The sequence below is a fragment of the Puntigrus tetrazona genome, chromosome 20 (assembly GCF_018831695.1).
Source record: "Puntigrus tetrazona isolate hp1 chromosome 20, ASM1883169v1, whole genome shotgun sequence".
NCBI lineage: Eukaryota > Metazoa > Chordata > Actinopteri > Cypriniformes > Cyprinidae > Puntigrus > Puntigrus tetrazona.
The window spans coordinates 17,197,287-17,216,706 of record NC_056718.1 but is presented as its reverse complement, the minus strand read 5'-3'; the positions used below and the strand labels follow the sequence as shown (position 1 = coordinate 17,216,706).

Below are 19,420 nucleotides of genomic sequence, written 5' to 3'. Positions count from 1 at the left end.
TCTGAGACATCCAGTCAAGTATTCATCCTGATTATTATGGACATTATTGCAAGTGTCAGACGTCCATTTGGTCAATTTCTTTTTGTCAAGTTTTATTTTTTTCTTTTTAATGTTTTTTTTTTTTTTTTTTTTTTTTGGATTATTGAGTTTTCTAGTTTGTGTTTATCAAGTTTTCATTTTAGTTAATTTTAGCATTTTAAGGTTAAAGTGGCATTTTCAAGTTTAGTGAGGAGAGTTTTTTTTCATAATTGAAACTAAAATTAATCTCATTAATTGTCAATTCATGAATATTTTTAGGGTCATTCAAATGTTTCGAAATTTTATTGCTTGTTCCTAGTTATGTTTGTTTTTATTTTGGTTAACGAAAATACTTTTGTCAACCAAATGATGCCTTAAAGTGTCCGTTTTCCAATTTTGTTCTTACATATAACAAACTATGTTACACGAGTCGGTTGTACTGTATATGCAAATACTACTCCTAAAGACCAGTTTTGGAAGGCAAGCCTGCAGTGTTGTTATCTTTTTGTATTTCAGGTGTTGGATGCTAACACGTGTTTTGAGAAGCAGCCTCCATCGGCACTGTCTCTGCAGTTAGCCTCGTATTACTACTCTCTTCAGATCTACTCCCGCCTCGCACCCTGCTTTAAAGACAAGTGCAGCCCACTTTACCGGGTAAGCCTGCACATACACTTTTCTTCTCTGTCACCCTCCATTCCAAAGCCATTCTTCTTTATCTGGCGTTTTAGCAAGTTTCCAAAACACTTACACGAGTCAAGAACAGAATTCATTAACGATACAATAAAAGTTCTCACCTTGAAACGGACCGATAAAATGGTATCAGCCTTTTCTCTCTCTTTGTTTTGCCCATTTCTCTGCACATTCCACCTCTGTCTCTTTTACCCAGCTCCTTCGGTGTCATTCTTTTCCTCTTTTCTTGTAATATTTCAGGTTTATCTGCATTACACATGACAGCACTTTACCGCTTCCCTGCGAATTTTTGCATCTTCTCTCCTGCACGGCTCTTTTCTCATTTCTCCTGTTACTCTCTCCCTCCTTTCCATTATCATAATTCCATCTTTCATTTTCACCCTCTGTTGCACCTCAGCATCTCTCCTCTCATTCCTCTCGTAACTCTCGTCTCGTCTCCTCTCATTCTCTCTGTGTTATAATGATGCATGCTCCTCTCAGCTCACTTTAAGAGTTGTTAGTTAACAGGGAAGGAACACTTTCTTGTCTGCTCTTTTTACACCGTTTTTTTTTTTCTTGACCACCGGACTCATGAAAAAGACCACTTTATTACCATGAGCACTAGCAACCTCATCATAGGTCATTGTTTATGTGCTAGTTGGGTGGCACTTCATTAAACTGATCAAGCTTTATGAGACTTGGAGTTTTCTCACAGGCTTATGATGTGAAGCAATTGTAATGTAATGATGATTGTAATGGAAGCAAGAATTGCATAGCACTTTTCACAAATAGTCTGAGCAAAGAAGTGCTTAACCTTCGGAAAAGGTTGATTGTCAGCTTCATGAGGTCAGAATTAAATATTAAATTAGCTATTTTATGGCCTAGCAATAGTTTGGAACAGTTAGGAAAAAAATGTCTAAAAATGTGTAAAAAACAAAACAAAAAACAAACCAAAAACTGCCATTTAAATGTTACTTTTAAATGATTCTACTGATTACATTAGCATAAAAAACATAACATTTAAATAACAAAAATATGCTTTCATGATTTTTAATATGATGTTATAAAACCAGTAAATAGACAACCTAGTATATTGTATTGGAAGAAGTGCTGTGTCAGAGTGATTAAAAAAAAAAAAAATTTTTTTTGCTCTCTATGGACTGAAACTTTATATTTGTTCAAAACTTCGGAATCCTCCTGAAAATCATGAAAAAGTCACTCATTTTCACACTGCTTCTTTCAATTTTCATTCCTCTTCAGTTCGACTTCAGGGAGGGTAACTTCTGCTCTGCTTGCAACACTAATGTTACACTCATTAAAACACTGAACTTTGACCGTTCCCCTAAATTTTTGAGACTTGACTCGTGAAATATGTAAGCATAGAGCCCTGCACTGAATTTGAAGGAAAACCTAGAAGTGCACAAGTCAATTTGTGTTGGATGTTGACACAAACTCAACAGCATTTTTGACCGATTTTGAATTTCTTCATTTACATTCAGGTTTAATAAGTGAAAATAAAAATGGTGAATCTATTTTTAATGTGTACATGTACCAAAATTACTTGAAAAAAAGAGACTTTATTTTCTGAAGTTGGGATTGGAATATTTAGGCAAAGTTTCAGTGAACACTTGGCTGCTGTTAATGCAAGATTGACAGTTTGGAGACATTTTGTTTTAATGAACAGGACCTGCAAGCTAATTCTGTCAACTCAAGTCATTAAACTTTTTGCTCTTGTGAGCTTGAAACAGTCTGTGTTTGTTTCAGAATTTTCACAGTTCTTTTCTGAGAGCTGTCACTTAGTTATCAGCTCTCTGCTTAGCTACGGGCTGAACAGACTGGATGACAAAAAAACACAAGAAAATGTTCTTGTAATTATTTTGCAGTGTGAAAAATATAAAGCAAGCGCTGTGGCTCTGTCATAGTTGCACAAAGATCACAGATGCAGAGTCACAGTTTGCAGGAAGATCAAGTGTGCAGTGTGCAAAGTGGCATTTTACCTGGCCTAAAAATTACAATTCTGTCATTTAATCATGATAATGTTGTTCCAAAAATGTATGACTTCTGTTTTTATGGAACACAAAATAATATATTTTCAAGAACAGTGGCATCCAACAACAGTGAACCTCAATTCATTATATTTAGAAAAAAATGTTGTTGTTTTTTTCCCCCAAATGATACTCTTTTATGTTCCACAGAAGAAAGGAAGTCATACCGGTTTGAAGGAATGACATGTTTTGAAGCAGGGAAATAATGAGTTAAAATTAGTTAAATATTCTTTTTTTGTTGTTGTGTTTTTTTTTATTGATGTCTCCACAAATTGGACATAAAAAAAAAAAAAAAAAAAAGTAAAAATGAAAAAAACTGTGATTTTTCTGAAACTCTTCCCTTCTTTTGTGGTGTATAATTGCACTAATGTTCGAAGGTTTTGGGTCAATAATTTTTTTTTCTCTCAATTTATTAAGACTCAATTCTATTTTTAAAAACCATTAAAAAAATAATGTTGTTAAATATTATATTATATTATATTATATTATTCAACTAACTTTTTTTATATTTTAAAATGTACTTAATTTTTTAATCAATGTTAAATGTCTCTGCTGAAGAAAAAAAGAATGAAAAATCTTAAAAAAATAATAATAAAAAACAGTTTTACTGACCCCAAACTTTTGTACTGAACTGTAGCTTCAATGGCAACCAAACTCTGTGGCTTAAGTCAAAATCCAGGCTAAGTGGGCCAGCGTAAGGACAAGAATAAGAACCATTAAAGCACTTGTAAACAGAGCTCCCATGTTGCTGTTTCGCCCTTGAGCACAGCAGTTAATCCCAGGGCTGCCCCAGGAGTGTGCGATAAACAAAACACCTGCTGAAAAAAAACACACTCAAATAATGCATGTCACAAGTCTATTGTTTCATTCCGTTTTATGTCCTTTTAGCTGAGTCTCGATTGCGCCTCGGCAGGAAATAAAATAATGACAGACCCTTAAGATATATACTTTTAGCTTGGTCTTTTTCTCAGTATCTTTCACAAGCCGAACTGGAAACTTTAAATGGAAGGAAATGATTGTCCGTAGATCTTTTCAAGGTTACAGCTCTCTGAATCCACAGCCACATGCTGCCCACATGTGCACTAAGAATTTTTTTTTTTTTTTTTTTTTAAAGAAAAGCTAAGATAATAAGTGACCAGTGTTTACTGTGCACCGTATGGCGATTCGCACATCCGCATGAACACACTCTTCTTAATGGATGGTAATGTACCTCCGTGTGGCGTTGGTTAAATGCTAGAGGAAATCCATTACCACTGATGGAAAGAGAAAGAATGCGATGTTCAGTGTGTTTTATTTTCATCTGTTCTCTTTCCAAGTGACATTTGGCTTCGTGTTTGCTGATATTTGTTGAAGGAGACGGTCTTGCGGCAGACAAGCTGTACAACAGGCCTCAAACGCCCCCGCCATTTGTACCACTTCAAATTTGCGTCGTCTTTATCCATTTGTCTCTTCATTTGCCTTTTTCTCTTCCTCTCTCCACTTGTTTCTTTTATGGTAATCCATTTATCCTTCCTTTTCTCTTAATTTAAACCTCCTCGTTCTCTCTCACGCAACACATAATCTCTCTCTCTCGCCTGTCACACATCCATCCCTGCGCTTTCCTGTGCTTTCTTTGCCTTTTTTTTCCCGAGCAGATCCCCCTCAGACCTCATCACTATCACAGGCAGCACATGTACGCGGTGTTATTGAAAGTAAGCAGGACCGTAGGAGCGTGCAGTCGGGCCTCTGGATGAATTCTGCTCCATCTGAAACGGCGCGCCGCCTTTGCATTGCAAATTAAGCCCAACAAGATGTTTCTTTCAAATCTAAGTGCATAATTATGTTCTCTGTGTAGGAATGAGTCTGTGATCCTGTTGTACTGTGACGCCCTACTAACAGTGAGCAAGTGTTTTCTCCCGTAACCGGTGTTGTTTTCTGTTCCTGAGTCTGTTGAAATGGAAAGCAGAGCATGTCTTAAATGAAAGCGGTGCATTCCTGGAAATGCATGCTTTCTACTTTTATTTGTCCAAGAAAGAAAAGCATTAGTAGTCTTACTTGCGTTTGGTAAAAAAAAAATTAGCCTCTTTGACACAAGGTAACACTTTCAAAAATACATAATAAATGTGTACTTTTTTTGATTAAATTTGTGTTTTTGAGCTTTAGAACTTTGAAAAAAGTTATGCTGTATATGCATATTGTATCTAAAATTATATATAAACTATTGCTGTCAAATGATTAATTGCAATGAATCTCATCCAAAAAAAAGGTTTTGTTTACATATACACAGTACTGTACATATATTATGTACATATTTATTTCTGTAAATACACACATATACTGTATATATTTTTTAAATATGTACACGCATTATGTAAACAGCATCTTTTATTTTGAAGGTGATTAATCATTTGACAGTACTAATACAAACATTATTTAAAATGTAATTTTTTTCATATACCAACTAATGTCATAAACACACAAATGTAGTGTAAAGTTAAAGCTCTTAACTTATTTTTATAAAACGTTATACAGTATTTTTTTTCTTTGGTGAATAGAAGGTTTTAAAGAACTGCATGTACTTGTAAGTCTTTTACTATACTGTCACTTCTAATCAGTTTAATGTGTCTTTGCTAATATGAAGGAATTAATTTATTAAAAGTCAATTAATTTTTTCATAATTAAAAATCCCTAACTATTCTTAGTAATAGATCATCTTCTGTAATATATTCAGTATTAATAAATTACAACAGATACAATTCGATACCAAAAACATAACTTTTTATTACCTAATCACACAATTTTGTTACCCAGTCACACAGCATCATTAGTAACAATAGCAAAGAAGTAATGAATTAAAGGAACACTCCACTTTTTTTGGAAATAGGCTCGTTCTCCAACTCCTCCAGAGTTAATAAATTGAGTTTTACTATTTTATCTATTCAGCCAATCTCTGGGTATAGATTACTGAATTCAATTAGACCAGTAGCGTCACTGTCAGAAATCACAAAAAACTGTGTGATATCACTGCACCTGCTGCGGCCATGTTACGACTTTCTTGATTATTACTAATCATATCGTCACAGAAAATCGCACGCAGTGTAACTACAGAAGAGTCAAGTTTTAAATATCGAAACTCTTTGGTCATTTTTGAACGTGATGCTACTGGTCTAATTGGATTCAACGATCTGTGCTAAGCTGTGCTAAAAGTGCTATCACCAGACCGGCTGAATAGATTTCAAAAAAGTAAAACTCAACGTATTAACTCTAGGGTAGTTGGAGAATGAGCTTATTACCAAAAAAAGTAAAGATTTGTGATTTAAAACCTATATTCGATCATATTTATTATCATCTTATCATCGTTATCCGCACTATCTATCCGCCTCTGCTGCTTAGTGTCTAATCTCCCTCGAGTGTCTAGGGTTAAATGTCTTGCTCAGGAAGCATTAGTTTATTAATCCCCCCCTAAGGATTTGTATTGCAAAAGTTTTGAGTTACCAGCCCATATATACCATACCACACATCAGTCGCTAATGCGGAATAACAGACAGAACTCCAGTATGATTATAAAATGGCACGACAGCTAAAAGACTACCTTTGGTCTTTGAAATCTACTTACATAGATATTGTTGCTTGATAAACACATTATTAACGATTGACGCACTTACAGCCAGTGCCGTGTCTGTCATTCACAGCGCGAGCTTGTAATTTAATATTGCATTCTGAGTACCAGCGAGGATGCGGTGATTAGTTATCAGCCTTTTATTTGATGTTGATGGATGTTCCTTTTAACACTGTGTGCATGTTTGTTGGTTTTTTTTGTCCTTTTCTTTTTATGCATTAAGCATTAGTAGGCGAGGCTTTAATCTCTCACAACAAATTCCTTTCTGTTTTTTTCTTTATTTTTATATATAAATAAACCCCATCCTGCTGGATTTTTGGTGGGCGAAGCCAAGTTGCACGCTTCTGTCTTTGAGGAAAAAAAATCTGAACGCTGTTTAGCATAATTGTCAGGGTGAGAGCAAGGCAGACAAACCACTGAGTACACAACCGTTCATCATAGCCTACAGCAAACACACACAAGGACATATTCAGCCCACCCGCGTGCCTATTATATTTAAATAGGTGTTTGTAAGCACACACTAGTTTTCCGCTCAAACCTTTTGAGTGTTTTTAGATGCCGCAGTTATCATTATTTTGATTTGCGATTCAAAAAATTGTGATCGTAAAATGTGAATGATTAAGCATTATATTCGAGACCTTACAGAGAGACGCTAAACCGGCCACCTCTGCACTGTTGTACTCACACCTGTGGACATTTAGCATAAATAGATGCGATGCGAATGCAAAATGCGATAAACCTGTTATTTTACTGCACTGCAGAATAAAAACATGCAAATATGCAGTGAACCTCGCACATTAACCCGTCCAAAAAGGTCTTTTAACATCATTAGAGGTAATTACCGTCTAAAACCCGGCTGAATCTCCGAGTGCATCAGCCGCTGGGTCGGTTATAGGGCCTGCCGAGAACCCGATTGCTTGCGCACATAACAGAGGGCAGGTGTGAACAACAGGAAGAGCAAAAGATGGATGGGAATTGACAGATAAGCTACAGGGCTAGTCTTGCTTGTGGTTGGATTGTCACTCTCTAAAGACAAAGTATGAGACAGAGACAGAAGGGAATAGCTGGATAAAGATGTTTCATCATGAAAGAGCTTGTCTCGGAGAGGGGGTTCAAATGCTAGCCATATCCATCCATCACGTCTCGTTTCTACATCCCACAGATCAGTAGCTCTCTACCGGTGACCTAAAAATGAGTCACGGGTCTGTTCTGGTCACGGGCAGCAGGGAAAAAAATACTTTATATGCAGCTAACCATAAAATTGTGCCTAGATTCGTGCGTCAGTTGGTAGAAGTAGCCAGAATAGGAGATGCCAACATTGCAAATTATACTCTGACAGATCTTCAGGAATTGCTTGCGGTGAAGATAACCCAGTGTTGATAATGTTCATTAAAACTAATAAAAATCATTTTCAGTTATTCGAATTGAACAAATACATATTAGTTATTTACTAAATTGGGTAATAATATTGTGAATGTTGACTTGGCAACCAGCTGAAATGAGTTTACATAGTACCAAAATTATTGAAATGTATATGTATATATAGATATATATGTGTATATGTAAAATATAATTAGACACATTTACAAACCAGAAAAAGTGCTAAAAGACACGAAGACCTGGAGTGTAAAATTGTCTTTGTTTTCCTGCCATTTAATAATTTTGTATATTGTTGGATTGTTAGGAACCAATTTTCACTAATAACTAACTGTTAACTATGACTTCGGCCCCAATAAACACTCAATTTGCTGCTAATTAATAGTCAGGTAACTGTTTAGGAATGGGGTATATTAATGGATCTAAAATATGGTCATGCAGATTTACAAACACACACACACACACACACATATATATATATATATATATATATTAAACCCATCGTGTCTTTTCCTTGCTCCACTGTCTTCTCTATGTCTCTCATCGTCTGTGCTTTATCTTCCTTAACACGCCTGTCTGTCTTTGCACTCCATTTCTTTTTCTTTCTTCGTTTTTATTTCTTTTACTTTCTTTACCTCTAAACTGTCTTTTTTTGTCTTTCTTTTCTTGCCGTAGTGTCAGTTCAGCACACATACTGTTTAATGGTCAGAGTTCAATAATACACAATCCCACACAGCTTCCCATTATCAGAGTCTGTTATCACACTCATGACATGCCATTGTAATAATTTCCATATAGATTAGTGAGTAATCATTCTAAATTCTGTTCTTCTGTCAAGGCTCTTAACCTGTTCATTTCTACTCGTGGCAAACTAGATTACGCTGAATTCAAATTCTTACTTAGCATAATGATTTCAGTGGTGTACAGTAGTAATGGAGGCAATATACAGTACTGTACAGGTCGAGAAGTGTGTGACCACATTATGAATCTGAGGTTCACAATTTAGTTTAATCCTGGGCATAGACCATTTCATGGTTGAATAAGTTGACTGGTATTGTCTGATAGTGTTTGTAGTGTTTTTTTTTTTTTTTTTTTTTTTTTTTTTTTTTTTTAGAGAATGTGTCAAGAAGGATTCTGCTTTGCATGGTTGAGCACTTTTGTTGTTTTACTCGCTGTTTATTTGAACAGTACTGATTGTTAGAGTTTTGTTTCCATGTAGGCTGATCCTAGAGATTTAATTCGTCTTGTGACCAAGCATGTGACAGACCACGCTGGATGTGATTGGGGGGATGAGGAACTGCAGACACTGATTGGTCAATTGAGACTATACAGCGAGAGACTGACAGATTTTACTCAAGCTCAGGTGCTACAGGGACTTGGCCGTGGAGTCGATGTCCAGAGATTTAGCAGCGACAACCAGTATAAGAAAGAGACTATTCTGGGCCTGGCGGAGTAAGTACAGAGATAAAATAATAAATCTGTATATGTGTATGTTTATATATATATATATATGTGTGTGTGTGTGTGTGTGTGTGTGTGTGTGTGTGTGTGTGTAAATTTATACAGTCATCGCCTTTTAACATTTCTCAGAAAATTGCTGCAGTTTTTATTACTTTTTGTTTGCATTGGAACAACACAAAAAAACGAGAGGAAAAGTCTAATCTGACAAAATTCCACAAGGAACCCAAGAACTGCACTGGACAAAATTATTGGCACCCTTAACTTAATATTTGATTACACCCTCTTCGGAAAAAAATAACTGAAATCAATTTCTTCCTGTAACCATAAATGAGTTTCTTACACCTCTCTACTGGACCACTCTTTTGCAAACTGCTCCAGGTCATTCAGATTTGAAGGATACCTTCTCCCAACTGCTGTTTTGAGATTGCTGATCATTTCAGAACTCTGCAGTGCTTTGTTTGTAACCATTTCTGAGTGCTTTTTGAAGTGAGTTTCAGGTCTTTGTCTTGTTAGTGGAGACACAGCTTTCAGACACTGGCCACTACATTGTGCCCCAAAATCCTTTGGCAATTGTCAGATTTCATGATACCATTCACACAGTCAAGGCATCCAGTGCCAGAAGCAGGAAAGCAACCCCAAAACATCTTTGAACCTCCACCATGTTTGACTGTAGGGACTGTGTTCCTTTCTTTGAAGGCCTCATTTCTTTTTCTGCAAACAGTGCCTTGATGTCCTTTACCAAAAAACTGTACTTTTGTCCACAAAAGGATTGTGGTTTTGCCACACAAGTTTTTGCAAACTCCAGTCATGCTTTTTTTATGCCTTTGTGTCAGTAGTGGTGTCCTCCTGGGTCTCCTGCCACAGCATCCCTTTTCATTCAGATATTGATGGATAGTGTGAGCTGACTGTCTGTAGATCAGCTTGAATTTGTCTGGAAGTTAATCTGAGTTCTTTATCCTCCATTCAAAAAATCCTTTGTTGTAATTTCTATAAAATTTGCTCTTTCATCCATATACAGGGAGGTCAGCTACAGTGCCATGTGCTGTATACCTCTTGATGATATTGTGGACACAGGAACATTAAGATCTCTGGACATGGACTTGTAGCCTTGAGATTGTCCATGTTTTTCCACATTTTTTTTCTCTTGTGGATTCGACTATTTACATTTCTTTCTTTCCTCCATACTTAGTGTGACATACAACACAAAGGTTGTCAACATTTCTCCATTTTAACTGGTTGCGAGTGTGATTGCTATATTGCCTACACCTGTTACTTGCCATAGGTGTGTATAAATACAAATTACGGGCGCATCACATGCTGGAAAAGCAATTATTTCGTACAATTTTGTCAAGGGGCCAATAATTTGGTGCAGTTCGTTTTTGAGTTCTGTGTGAAATTTTATCAATTTTGACTTCTCTCTTTTGTGTGTTGCTGCAGTCTAAAAAATATCAATAAGCAAGTGAAAACCAAAACATTTGCAATTGCAACAATTTTTAATTTTTAAAAATCTATTTTATATAATATAACTGCTAGTCTTTTAGTACTTTTTACATTTTAGAATAATGGTAAAGTTATCTCTAACATAATATAAATGGAAATTGCAAAGTGACCTTATGCCTAGATTACAACTTTGCAGATGCTTGGCATTCACAATGAATGTGGGCAGAGTTGAAAGAAAATGACACACATCCTGCAGCTTTTAATCTAGCTGTCCTTTGAATATGACTTTCCGCAGGTCTCTGTAATAGAAGCTCATGTTTCAGGATTGATCTTTTGATCCAAACCAGAGTTCTGGCTTACTGAGACTGAGGCTCAGTTTTATGAGGTCTGGAATCACAGGTCTGGGGTGTCTAAGGTCTAGCAAGATTTGTCATCGTCCAATACTTACTATAGGAACTGCAGAATGAAGTTCCAGCAGCTCAGGGCAGATCTGAAAAGGGATCAAATCATTCTTTCAGAGCAAGACAGGTCTGGAAAAATGTTACGCCTGGCCTTTGATGGGTTGCCGATTTGGCCATGATTGGAAAGACACAGAATTTATCTAATTAAAAACTAAAACTTGAGTCTGTTTGTCTGTCTTTGTGTCTGTGTCACTGTCTGTCTTTTTCTCCGTCTGTCTGTCTCTTTGTCTGTCTGTCTGTCTCTGTCAAATTCAAGTTCAAATTCAAAATATCTGTCCATCTATCATTCTATATATCATTCTTTCTTTCATCTCTGCATCTCTGTTGTTCTCTCGTTTCATCTTTTCTTCTGTCTGTTTATCTAGGACATTGGATGAGAGTGTGTATGGAATCTCTCGTTCTCTGGCTCAGCGGTACAGCATCCCTCTCTGGGAAGTGCACATGACGCACCTTGAGTTTCTGTTCACTGATAGCGGGTAAGACACTCACACTTTCTCACTACTTTCTCACAAACACACACACAGCAGACTTTAGCACCACTCACACTCAATATTTACTGCACACATAACACTTTTCAGAGGAATGAGTCTTCAAAACCTGAAGCAGTGTCTTTCCCAACAGTTTTTATTTCCTCGATGTAAGGGTCCCCAGCAGGTCAGAACTTTGTGACCCCTGTTCTCTAGAGGCACAAACAGAAGATTGCATGGATCGATAGCAGAGGCTGTCTTCCAGGCGATCGGTTTGTGCGATTTGCCAGACCTACAGACTTACCTGTTTTGCAGTCAGTTTAATACAGCTTTGAAAATCCACACACAAACAACGTGCGGCCTCTTCTGAGCTTGCTGCACGGTAAATTTGTCGCTGAATCATTGTTCAAAGCCTGGTCTAATCAACTCCCTCTCCATCTCTCACCGGGTTTAATCACCCTGAATCTCTCTCTCTCTTTCCCTCCCTCCACATAAACATGCACTCATTTGACTTCGCTTATTTAGTACAGATTGCTTGGGTGAAACTGATTTACTGTGAGTGTGATGTTTTTTTTTCTTATTCCCATTTTTTTTTCCGCTTGTGAGAGTCCTTGCATGCTCATTACCATCCCCAAGGCTTCGGTTTTATTTTGTTGGTTTGGTTTTTTCGTAGCTCTCGTGTAGAACATGAAATCTCTAACCCCATCAAAGATGTTATCAAAGGAGAATGGCACCAGAGGGAGTTTGAGCAACTTTGGCAATTACTCAAAAGTTTTATTGTATTGTGGTTTCTGTTTGCTAATTTGTTGGTAAATAGGCTTTTCTGACTGATGAGGACTTGTAAACACATATTTTGCATCGTTTATGTTATTTACTCAGTTTCCATGATTTGCATATGATGCGGTTATATAATGCAAGTTCAAAGGCATTGGAAAAGGGCCAGTTCTTTGTTTTTGGTTGTTGATTTTGTTGATTGTGTCACAAGGCACAGCAGTGTTATGTAAATGCTTAGATTTATTTGATTACAGGAGGTAATTTGGCCTATACATATTCACTCAAAAATGTGAAAGAGTGAGACCCGTTTGTCATACTATGAGAGCTTTATAGCAGTCAGAAATCAGGGATAGTTTTCCTGAAACCTACATGGGCCAGATGGTCAGTCCAAAATTATGTTGCTTTTTCTGGACAGCTGCTTTGTCTATATCCATTTTCCCTTGATGCCAGCCTGATTGTTCAGTCTGCACCAAGTTATGTTTTTTTTCTCTGGTGCTTTGTTGTCATATATTCAGTTTTGAGCCAAATAACATAGCAGTTTGTTTTAGCCAGTTTATTTTTGTGCACTGATCATTTGGCTAAGCCAGGTTCTTGTTAGTCATTTCGGTCATATTAGTCATGCCTTAGCCACCTGACTGGCCTCTTCTCTGAATTAATTTAATGGGTTTTAGGAGCTTCAATACGATACTTGAGGTCACTCAGTTGTAGATATTTCCATTGACTCCTTTTTCAATGCAGATTACTATACTGTAGGGTTTTGACCTTATTCTGCCCTGCGTGCTTTGTTGGATGCACTGCGTGCCCTGAGTATACTCCTACAAATCTCTGCATGAATAACTTCAAATAGTTTTTATTCCAATTTTCAAATTCATGATTCAGTAGAAGACCCCACACTGACTGCCACATAATGCATTAGCTTCTATAGCCGAATGCGTTTCGAGCCAGATTCTAATTGCCATTTCAAATTGGACAGACATTTTGTTGGCATCAAATGCCTTTTCTGCTTTCTTTTCCATTTTATGCATTAAGCTGAGGTTTGCACTAATTTTCAACTAAAGACGGAGGCAGACGCATGCTTTTGTAGCTTAGGTGTACCCTGCATTCATTTGGACTCTGTCCACACCCTTGGAACGGCACTTGGCCAATCAAATTAGAGGACTGTAACTTTTTGTATATATCGAAGAGGGTCAGCGATAGTGCCTCAGTCTGCCCTTGAGTGAAGAATTCAGTTTGAATTCAGCCTCTGCCTCTGTGCGTGTCTCTCACACACACCCTTTAGCCGTTCTTGGGTTTGTAATTGCAGTAGGAGACAGGATTAATGGCTGCTGTGTTTAGTGAAGTATTGATCCTGTTAAAAGCAGTTATTCTGTGTTAATAAGCAGACTGCAGTCAGAGGCTCCTCTTTCCCTCTCTTTATCTCTCCCCTGCCGCATTTCCTTCCTGTAATTTCTGTCCTACCTGTTTTGTCTCTGCTATCTTCTTTCTCTTTTCCTCACTTTGTTGTGGCCTGTTGTTGTTTTCCATCTTGTGTTGCATTCCTTTCTCTGCATTGCTCTTTCTGTCTCTCTTTCTGGCCCCAGGACATCGTGCCTCCAGCCAGTGTAGTCATATCCATTAAACATGAGTTAAGGTCCACAGGGGTTACGCTCTGTAGACAATGGATAGGTGTTGAGCTCTGTCCAATTGGCCACATGAACCCCTGCAGCTCACTCATTTTGTTGCATTAACGCTGAATATGATTAGCTGTAACACAATAAGAACATGCTGGAACAGTGTTTACCTACACAAATGTTAAGACCTGTATGTACCCTATGAATGTTTCTGTAGTTTTTGCCTTGAATAGTGGTACACAGAGGGCTGCCGCAGGGGCTCAAACCTGTTTGTTCTGTCTAAACGTGCCTTCTGGTCATCAAACGAATAAATACATTTTATAGGTATTTTTATTGGAATGGTTGTTTGACCAATCAAAAATTATTTAAAGGCCACAGTGAAAACATAATAACTAATGTTTGCATTATATTGCAATGATTTTGTGACTGGAGTAATGACTGCTGAAGATTCAGCTTTAAAATAATAATGGGAAAGTAAAGTAAAGTGTCTTACAGTAACTCATTTGCAGAGATGGACCCCTATATATATATATGTTTCATCCATGTGTTTTTGCATATTTTTACACTGAATGCAATTAAAATTCATCATGAATGCATAAAAGCGAACAAAAACACTGATTAACATGAAATACATTTTTACATTTACATGTTTCAGTTAGCAGCAATAACAGCATCAACCTTAGTGTAGTTATTTGTGCATACTTTCTATCATTTGCAGAACTGCTTTATTTTTTAAATTTGCAGACATCTGAGCATGCTAACACATTTCAGGTTCCTCCATCAGCATTTTAGTGGATTATATGTCCATGTCCAAATTACCATGTCATTTGAAAATGTTAACTGTTCACTTATTAACTTGCTTGCATTTCATGTCATTGTCTTACATTGTCCAAAACATTTAAAAAAATCCCAATAACAATGTTAAAAATGTGCAAACAGCAAGAAAATTCAGAAACAAAGATGTTTTTTAAGTGGCCTTTTGCTCTGCCCACGTGGAGGTCTTTGCAACCCAGTTATCTGACTTCATCTTTTATTTCCTGCCCTGTTTGCGAGTCAGCATGCTTTTTATGTCTTTTCCCTCTTTTTCTGTCTACGACTCTTTCTCCGAGCACTTCCCTCTCACACGTTACGCCCTCATGTACAGCATCAGCAGACCTGCTGGATAAATGGACTTGGCAGTCATTGAAGGTTCGCATAGTAATTTATTGATAACCCAACTCTATAAAACATTCCCATGCATCAGAATTGCTATGGGATATTTCTGTGGTGCAGTAAAGCTGTTTATCTTTACTGAAAAGCCATTCAATTAGAGCGAGGTGGAGGGCCAGTCCACACGCCTTCTTATGAAGTCACCGTGGAGATAAATTATGGAAATCAGAGCAGCGCTAACATAAAACATGACACCCATAGAATCCAAACCTGACATCAGATTTATGGTGGGTCAGTAAACGCTGGCCATAAGCTATAATTCACTGCTTGAAAATGATTTTTTTTTTTTTGCTCTTGGAAGTGGTCAAACCACAGTGAATAAAGTTTAATGGACTTTAAGTAGTTTGACGAAGTTCTTTTGGATTAAACAAAATCAATTCTCAGCACGAGGGGGCCATCACAGCGTATTAACTACGACCTTAATGTACCTCATCTGGTTCGGGGGACAATTGGGGGGAAAAACGCCTGCACATTGCCTTAATTGATTCTCTACAAGCAATTTGCAAAGGTTGAGTGATCACTGCTTCGACAGACCTTGGTTACGACTCCTCATTGTCTCATTTCTCTCACCTTTCAGTCTTGCGCCTCCATCCATCTCTCATTTTTGTCTTCTTTCAGGCTTTCCACTAAAGACATCGAGGGCAGGACTGTGGCTCTGGGCCTGTTTGAGACTCTAAAGACCGACCCGGAGTCATTCTACACGCACATGACTAAATATGTGTACCCCAGTATAGCCGGAACCGACCAGCTCCGACTCCTCTTTTACTTCACTCTTCTGGAGAACTGCGGCTGTGCGAGCTACTTCCTTCAATCTGCTATGAAGCCCGACACGCACCTCAAACTGCTCAAAAAGCTCAAAGCCGTCGCAGTCGGTGAGTAACAGCCAAAATCTAAACAAACGGATCAGATTTCGTCACTTCTAAGATGGTTTTTCCAGATTTAGTAAACATCTTTACTCTGTGAACAAAGCCTGTGTAGCAAAAATGTTGGTTGCAGCTGGCAGTGAAATGACTGTAAAATCGTTGTCAGGAAAAGAGGATTCAATCGATACCTAGCCAACCTGGTAACACAAATGAAGCGATAAATCAACTCTTGCTTGCAAGCATGTCAATCAACACCATAACCAGAAATTTCCCATGTAATGACACATCTCTTTCCAGCTGAGCAACAGGAAATGGGTCGCTGAGCTGTGAGGGTGCCAGTGAAAGTAATAGAGGAATGTTAATTAGCCTGCATACAATACATTTTTGTTCTTTTCTGATAAGAAAAGAAAGATTATTGTGAAGCACATGAGACATGGCGTGAGGTTTGAATGAGTTTATTAGCAACCTCTCTCTCTCTCTCTCTCTCTCTCTCTCTCTCTCTCTCTCTTTTCTTTCTCTCTCTTCAGTATTGTGATGTAAGTGACAATGGAAAACTTGACAGGGATCATTCACTCAACTGCTTGAGGGTTGTGTACTTCTGTGAATTGTTATACTGTTGTGTATACCCGTTAATTAGTTCTAAATATGCCTGCAGTTAGTAATTACTCACATGTATAGAGACGGAGAGAACTATCAATTTTGGGTCAGTAAGAATTTTTTACTTTTTGAAAGAAATTAGATGGAGAAAGGATGCATAAAGTTCATCGAAAGTGACCTCAAAGTCATTTATGATGCTCAAGATTACTATTTGCTGTGTGTGTGAACTTTTGTGTTCATCAAAGAAACAAAAAGGTTTACGCACATACATAAAAGGGATAGTCATTAAAAGAAATCTGTCATTAATTAGTCACCCTCATGTTGTTCCAAACTTGTAAGACCTTTGCTCATCTTTGGAACACAAAAGATAAGAAAAGCAGTAAAGACATCATTAAAATTGCTCTTGGCTTGTACAAGAACACTTTTTCAATTGTAGTTATTTTTGTTTTCTTTGTGCCCAAAACATGCTCTTGTAAATTCATAAAATTACAATTAACCCACTGATGTCACATGGACTATTTTAATATCCTTGCTACATTTCTGGGCCTTGAATGTGGTACAGTAGTTGTCTTGCTGTTTTTGCTAATGCCTTACTTTGTGGTCTTATGGATGTGAAACTTCATGAGGGTGAGTGATTAATGACAGAATTTTAATTTCTCTGTGAACTATTCCTTTAACTGTTTTCAGTCATAATAGAATGGCTACTGAAGGATCATGTGGTGCTGCAGTAATGGTAGCTAAAGTGACTGGAGTGATGGCTTTTAAAATTCAGCAATTCTGTCATATAAACTAATGTTTTACATTTTAACATACATTATTAAATAGAAAATACTGTAATATTTCTTCAAATGTGTACTATTTATTCAATCCACTTCGCATAACGAGTCTAAGATAGTTCTATTAAAATAAAAAAAAATCTTTTGAACATTATATCATCTATTATTCATAGTCTTATACTAAAATCTTATGGTTCCGAGTTGTTTTGTCACTTTTCAATACAATAAAAATATCAATAACTTAACAGAGTCTTTCGACTCACTGTAGTTCTGAAAAGAGCTAGAACTAATGATGTCTGCTTGTTTAAAGTTGATCATCTTGAAGAGTGTTTTGAGAGGACAGGAGGGAGTTTGTCAGAGATTTTTCACACCACACTCACTTCTGTCTTAACTCATACCTTCGTTTTTAAACACTCACACTTAGCAGGCACCGAAAAAACACTCTGTCGCATACATGCTTTCAGACACAGTCCTGTAAAGACTGTTCATAGCATCTGCCACAACCCAAGGGAGAAAGATAGCACCTTTTTTTCCCCCACATATCTGTCTGTTAGAGTGAGAGTGTGTGTGTGTGTGTTGAATGCCCTTCTGGCCCCTGTCGTGAGATGGGCCCATTCTCAGAGGCAGGTGTTTCAATATTTAATGCCCTGATGAGGCCTTGTGTGTCAGTGTAATGTTGCCTGTCTGACTTGATATATCCTGGAGGCATGCCAAGTCTACACCTATTCACATAGATGGACACAAATAGAAACCACATAAAAGCTTAACACTACAATAAATGTCCAAAATATTTTGGATTAGCAGAAATGGAGAAAGTAGCCAAAATAGCAGATTCCAGTGTGTCAAATTACCCCTAATACTGTGACAGCATGGTCACAAAAGGTCAGTGTGTTTAGTGAACTGGTGGATAATGTCCAAGATGGCTTATGCGCCTATACAGAAATTGATTAAAGACATTGAACTCACCCATTGCAGAAGTAAGTGTGACGACTTGCCCCAGCAGTATTCTATGTGATGCTGGAATCATAATGTCTTGTTCTTTAGGTCTGGACTATAAGAGGTTGACAGAGGAGGATTCCGACCCTTTGAAAGCTCTGGAGCCGGTACTGACCAGTCAGAACGTCCTGTCAATCTCCAAACTGGCCCCTCGAATCCTCCAGAAGGGAGGCGAAGCGCTTACCTCTAGCGCTGTACATGCCACCTGGCTTCATAAACTGTTCTGGGAAGGGGATCAGCATGTGCTGAAAAAGGCCCCCCAGAGTGATCACGACTTCCTGCATGCCTATGACACCTGTTCCAAATACTTTGACCGACTTCTGCCTGCAGATTCTGTTAACTTCTTGGATGCCATTACCTTTTCCCCTGAGGCAGCCAATAAGGTAAGTCTAATGCAGAAAATGAGGTGGTTTTGAGGGTTTTTGGGGCGTTTGCTCTACTCTGAAGTTCTCTCATTTTATATATATATATGTGTGTGTGTGTGTGTGTGTGTGTGTGTGTGTGTGTGTGTGTGTGTGTGTGTGTGTGTGTAAAAAAAAAAAAAAAAAAAAAAAAAAAATATATATATATATATATATATATATATATATATATATATATATATATATATATATATATATATTTATAATAATTCACTTCTTGTATTTGCTTTCCTGCCCATTTGACAACTTGATGGAGCATTAGGGGTGCCACTTAAAAGTAGATTTTTAAATTTATTATCAGTGTATTACATAAAAAGAACCTATGAAAAAAGTAATGAAATTCAATTTAAAAAGTGCTATTAAAATGATTAATGTACTTTTTATTTTTATATTGAACAAATGTTTTAAACACTAAATATATAAATAGTTTGAAATGTCAATTTTTTTTGGCCATTTTAGTTTATTTTACTGTTACATTTAACAGTTACAAATCAGTTTAATCCATTTGCAAAAAAAATAATTTAATTTAATTTTAAATTGTCCAATCAATATATCTATTCGAAAGTATAAAAAGGAAGAACTGCTTTTTTCCATTTAAAAATGCATTTATTAATGTATTTTTCACGTTGTATCCACT

At 37.1% G+C, this 19,420-nt stretch overlaps 1 protein-coding gene across 2 annotated transcripts in view; it reads left to right on the top strand.

Annotated features, from left to right (window-relative positions):
* nbas (NBAS subunit of NRZ tethering complex) overlaps positions 1-19,420 on the top strand; it is a 134,550-nt gene that overhangs the window by 70,186 nt on the left and 44,944 nt on the right. For both annotated transcript variants that reach the window (XM_043219622.1, XM_043219623.1), the window contains exons 40-44: positions 535-672; positions 8,927-9,159; positions 11,435-11,545; positions 15,748-16,001; positions 18,410-18,744. In XM_043219622.1, coding sequence (XP_043075557.1) covers positions 535-672; positions 8,927-9,159; positions 11,435-11,545; positions 15,748-16,001; positions 18,410-18,744 — 1,071 coding nt within the window. The remainder of the gene's footprint in view (positions 1-534; positions 673-8,926; positions 9,160-11,434; positions 11,546-15,747; positions 16,002-18,409; positions 18,745-19,420) is intronic.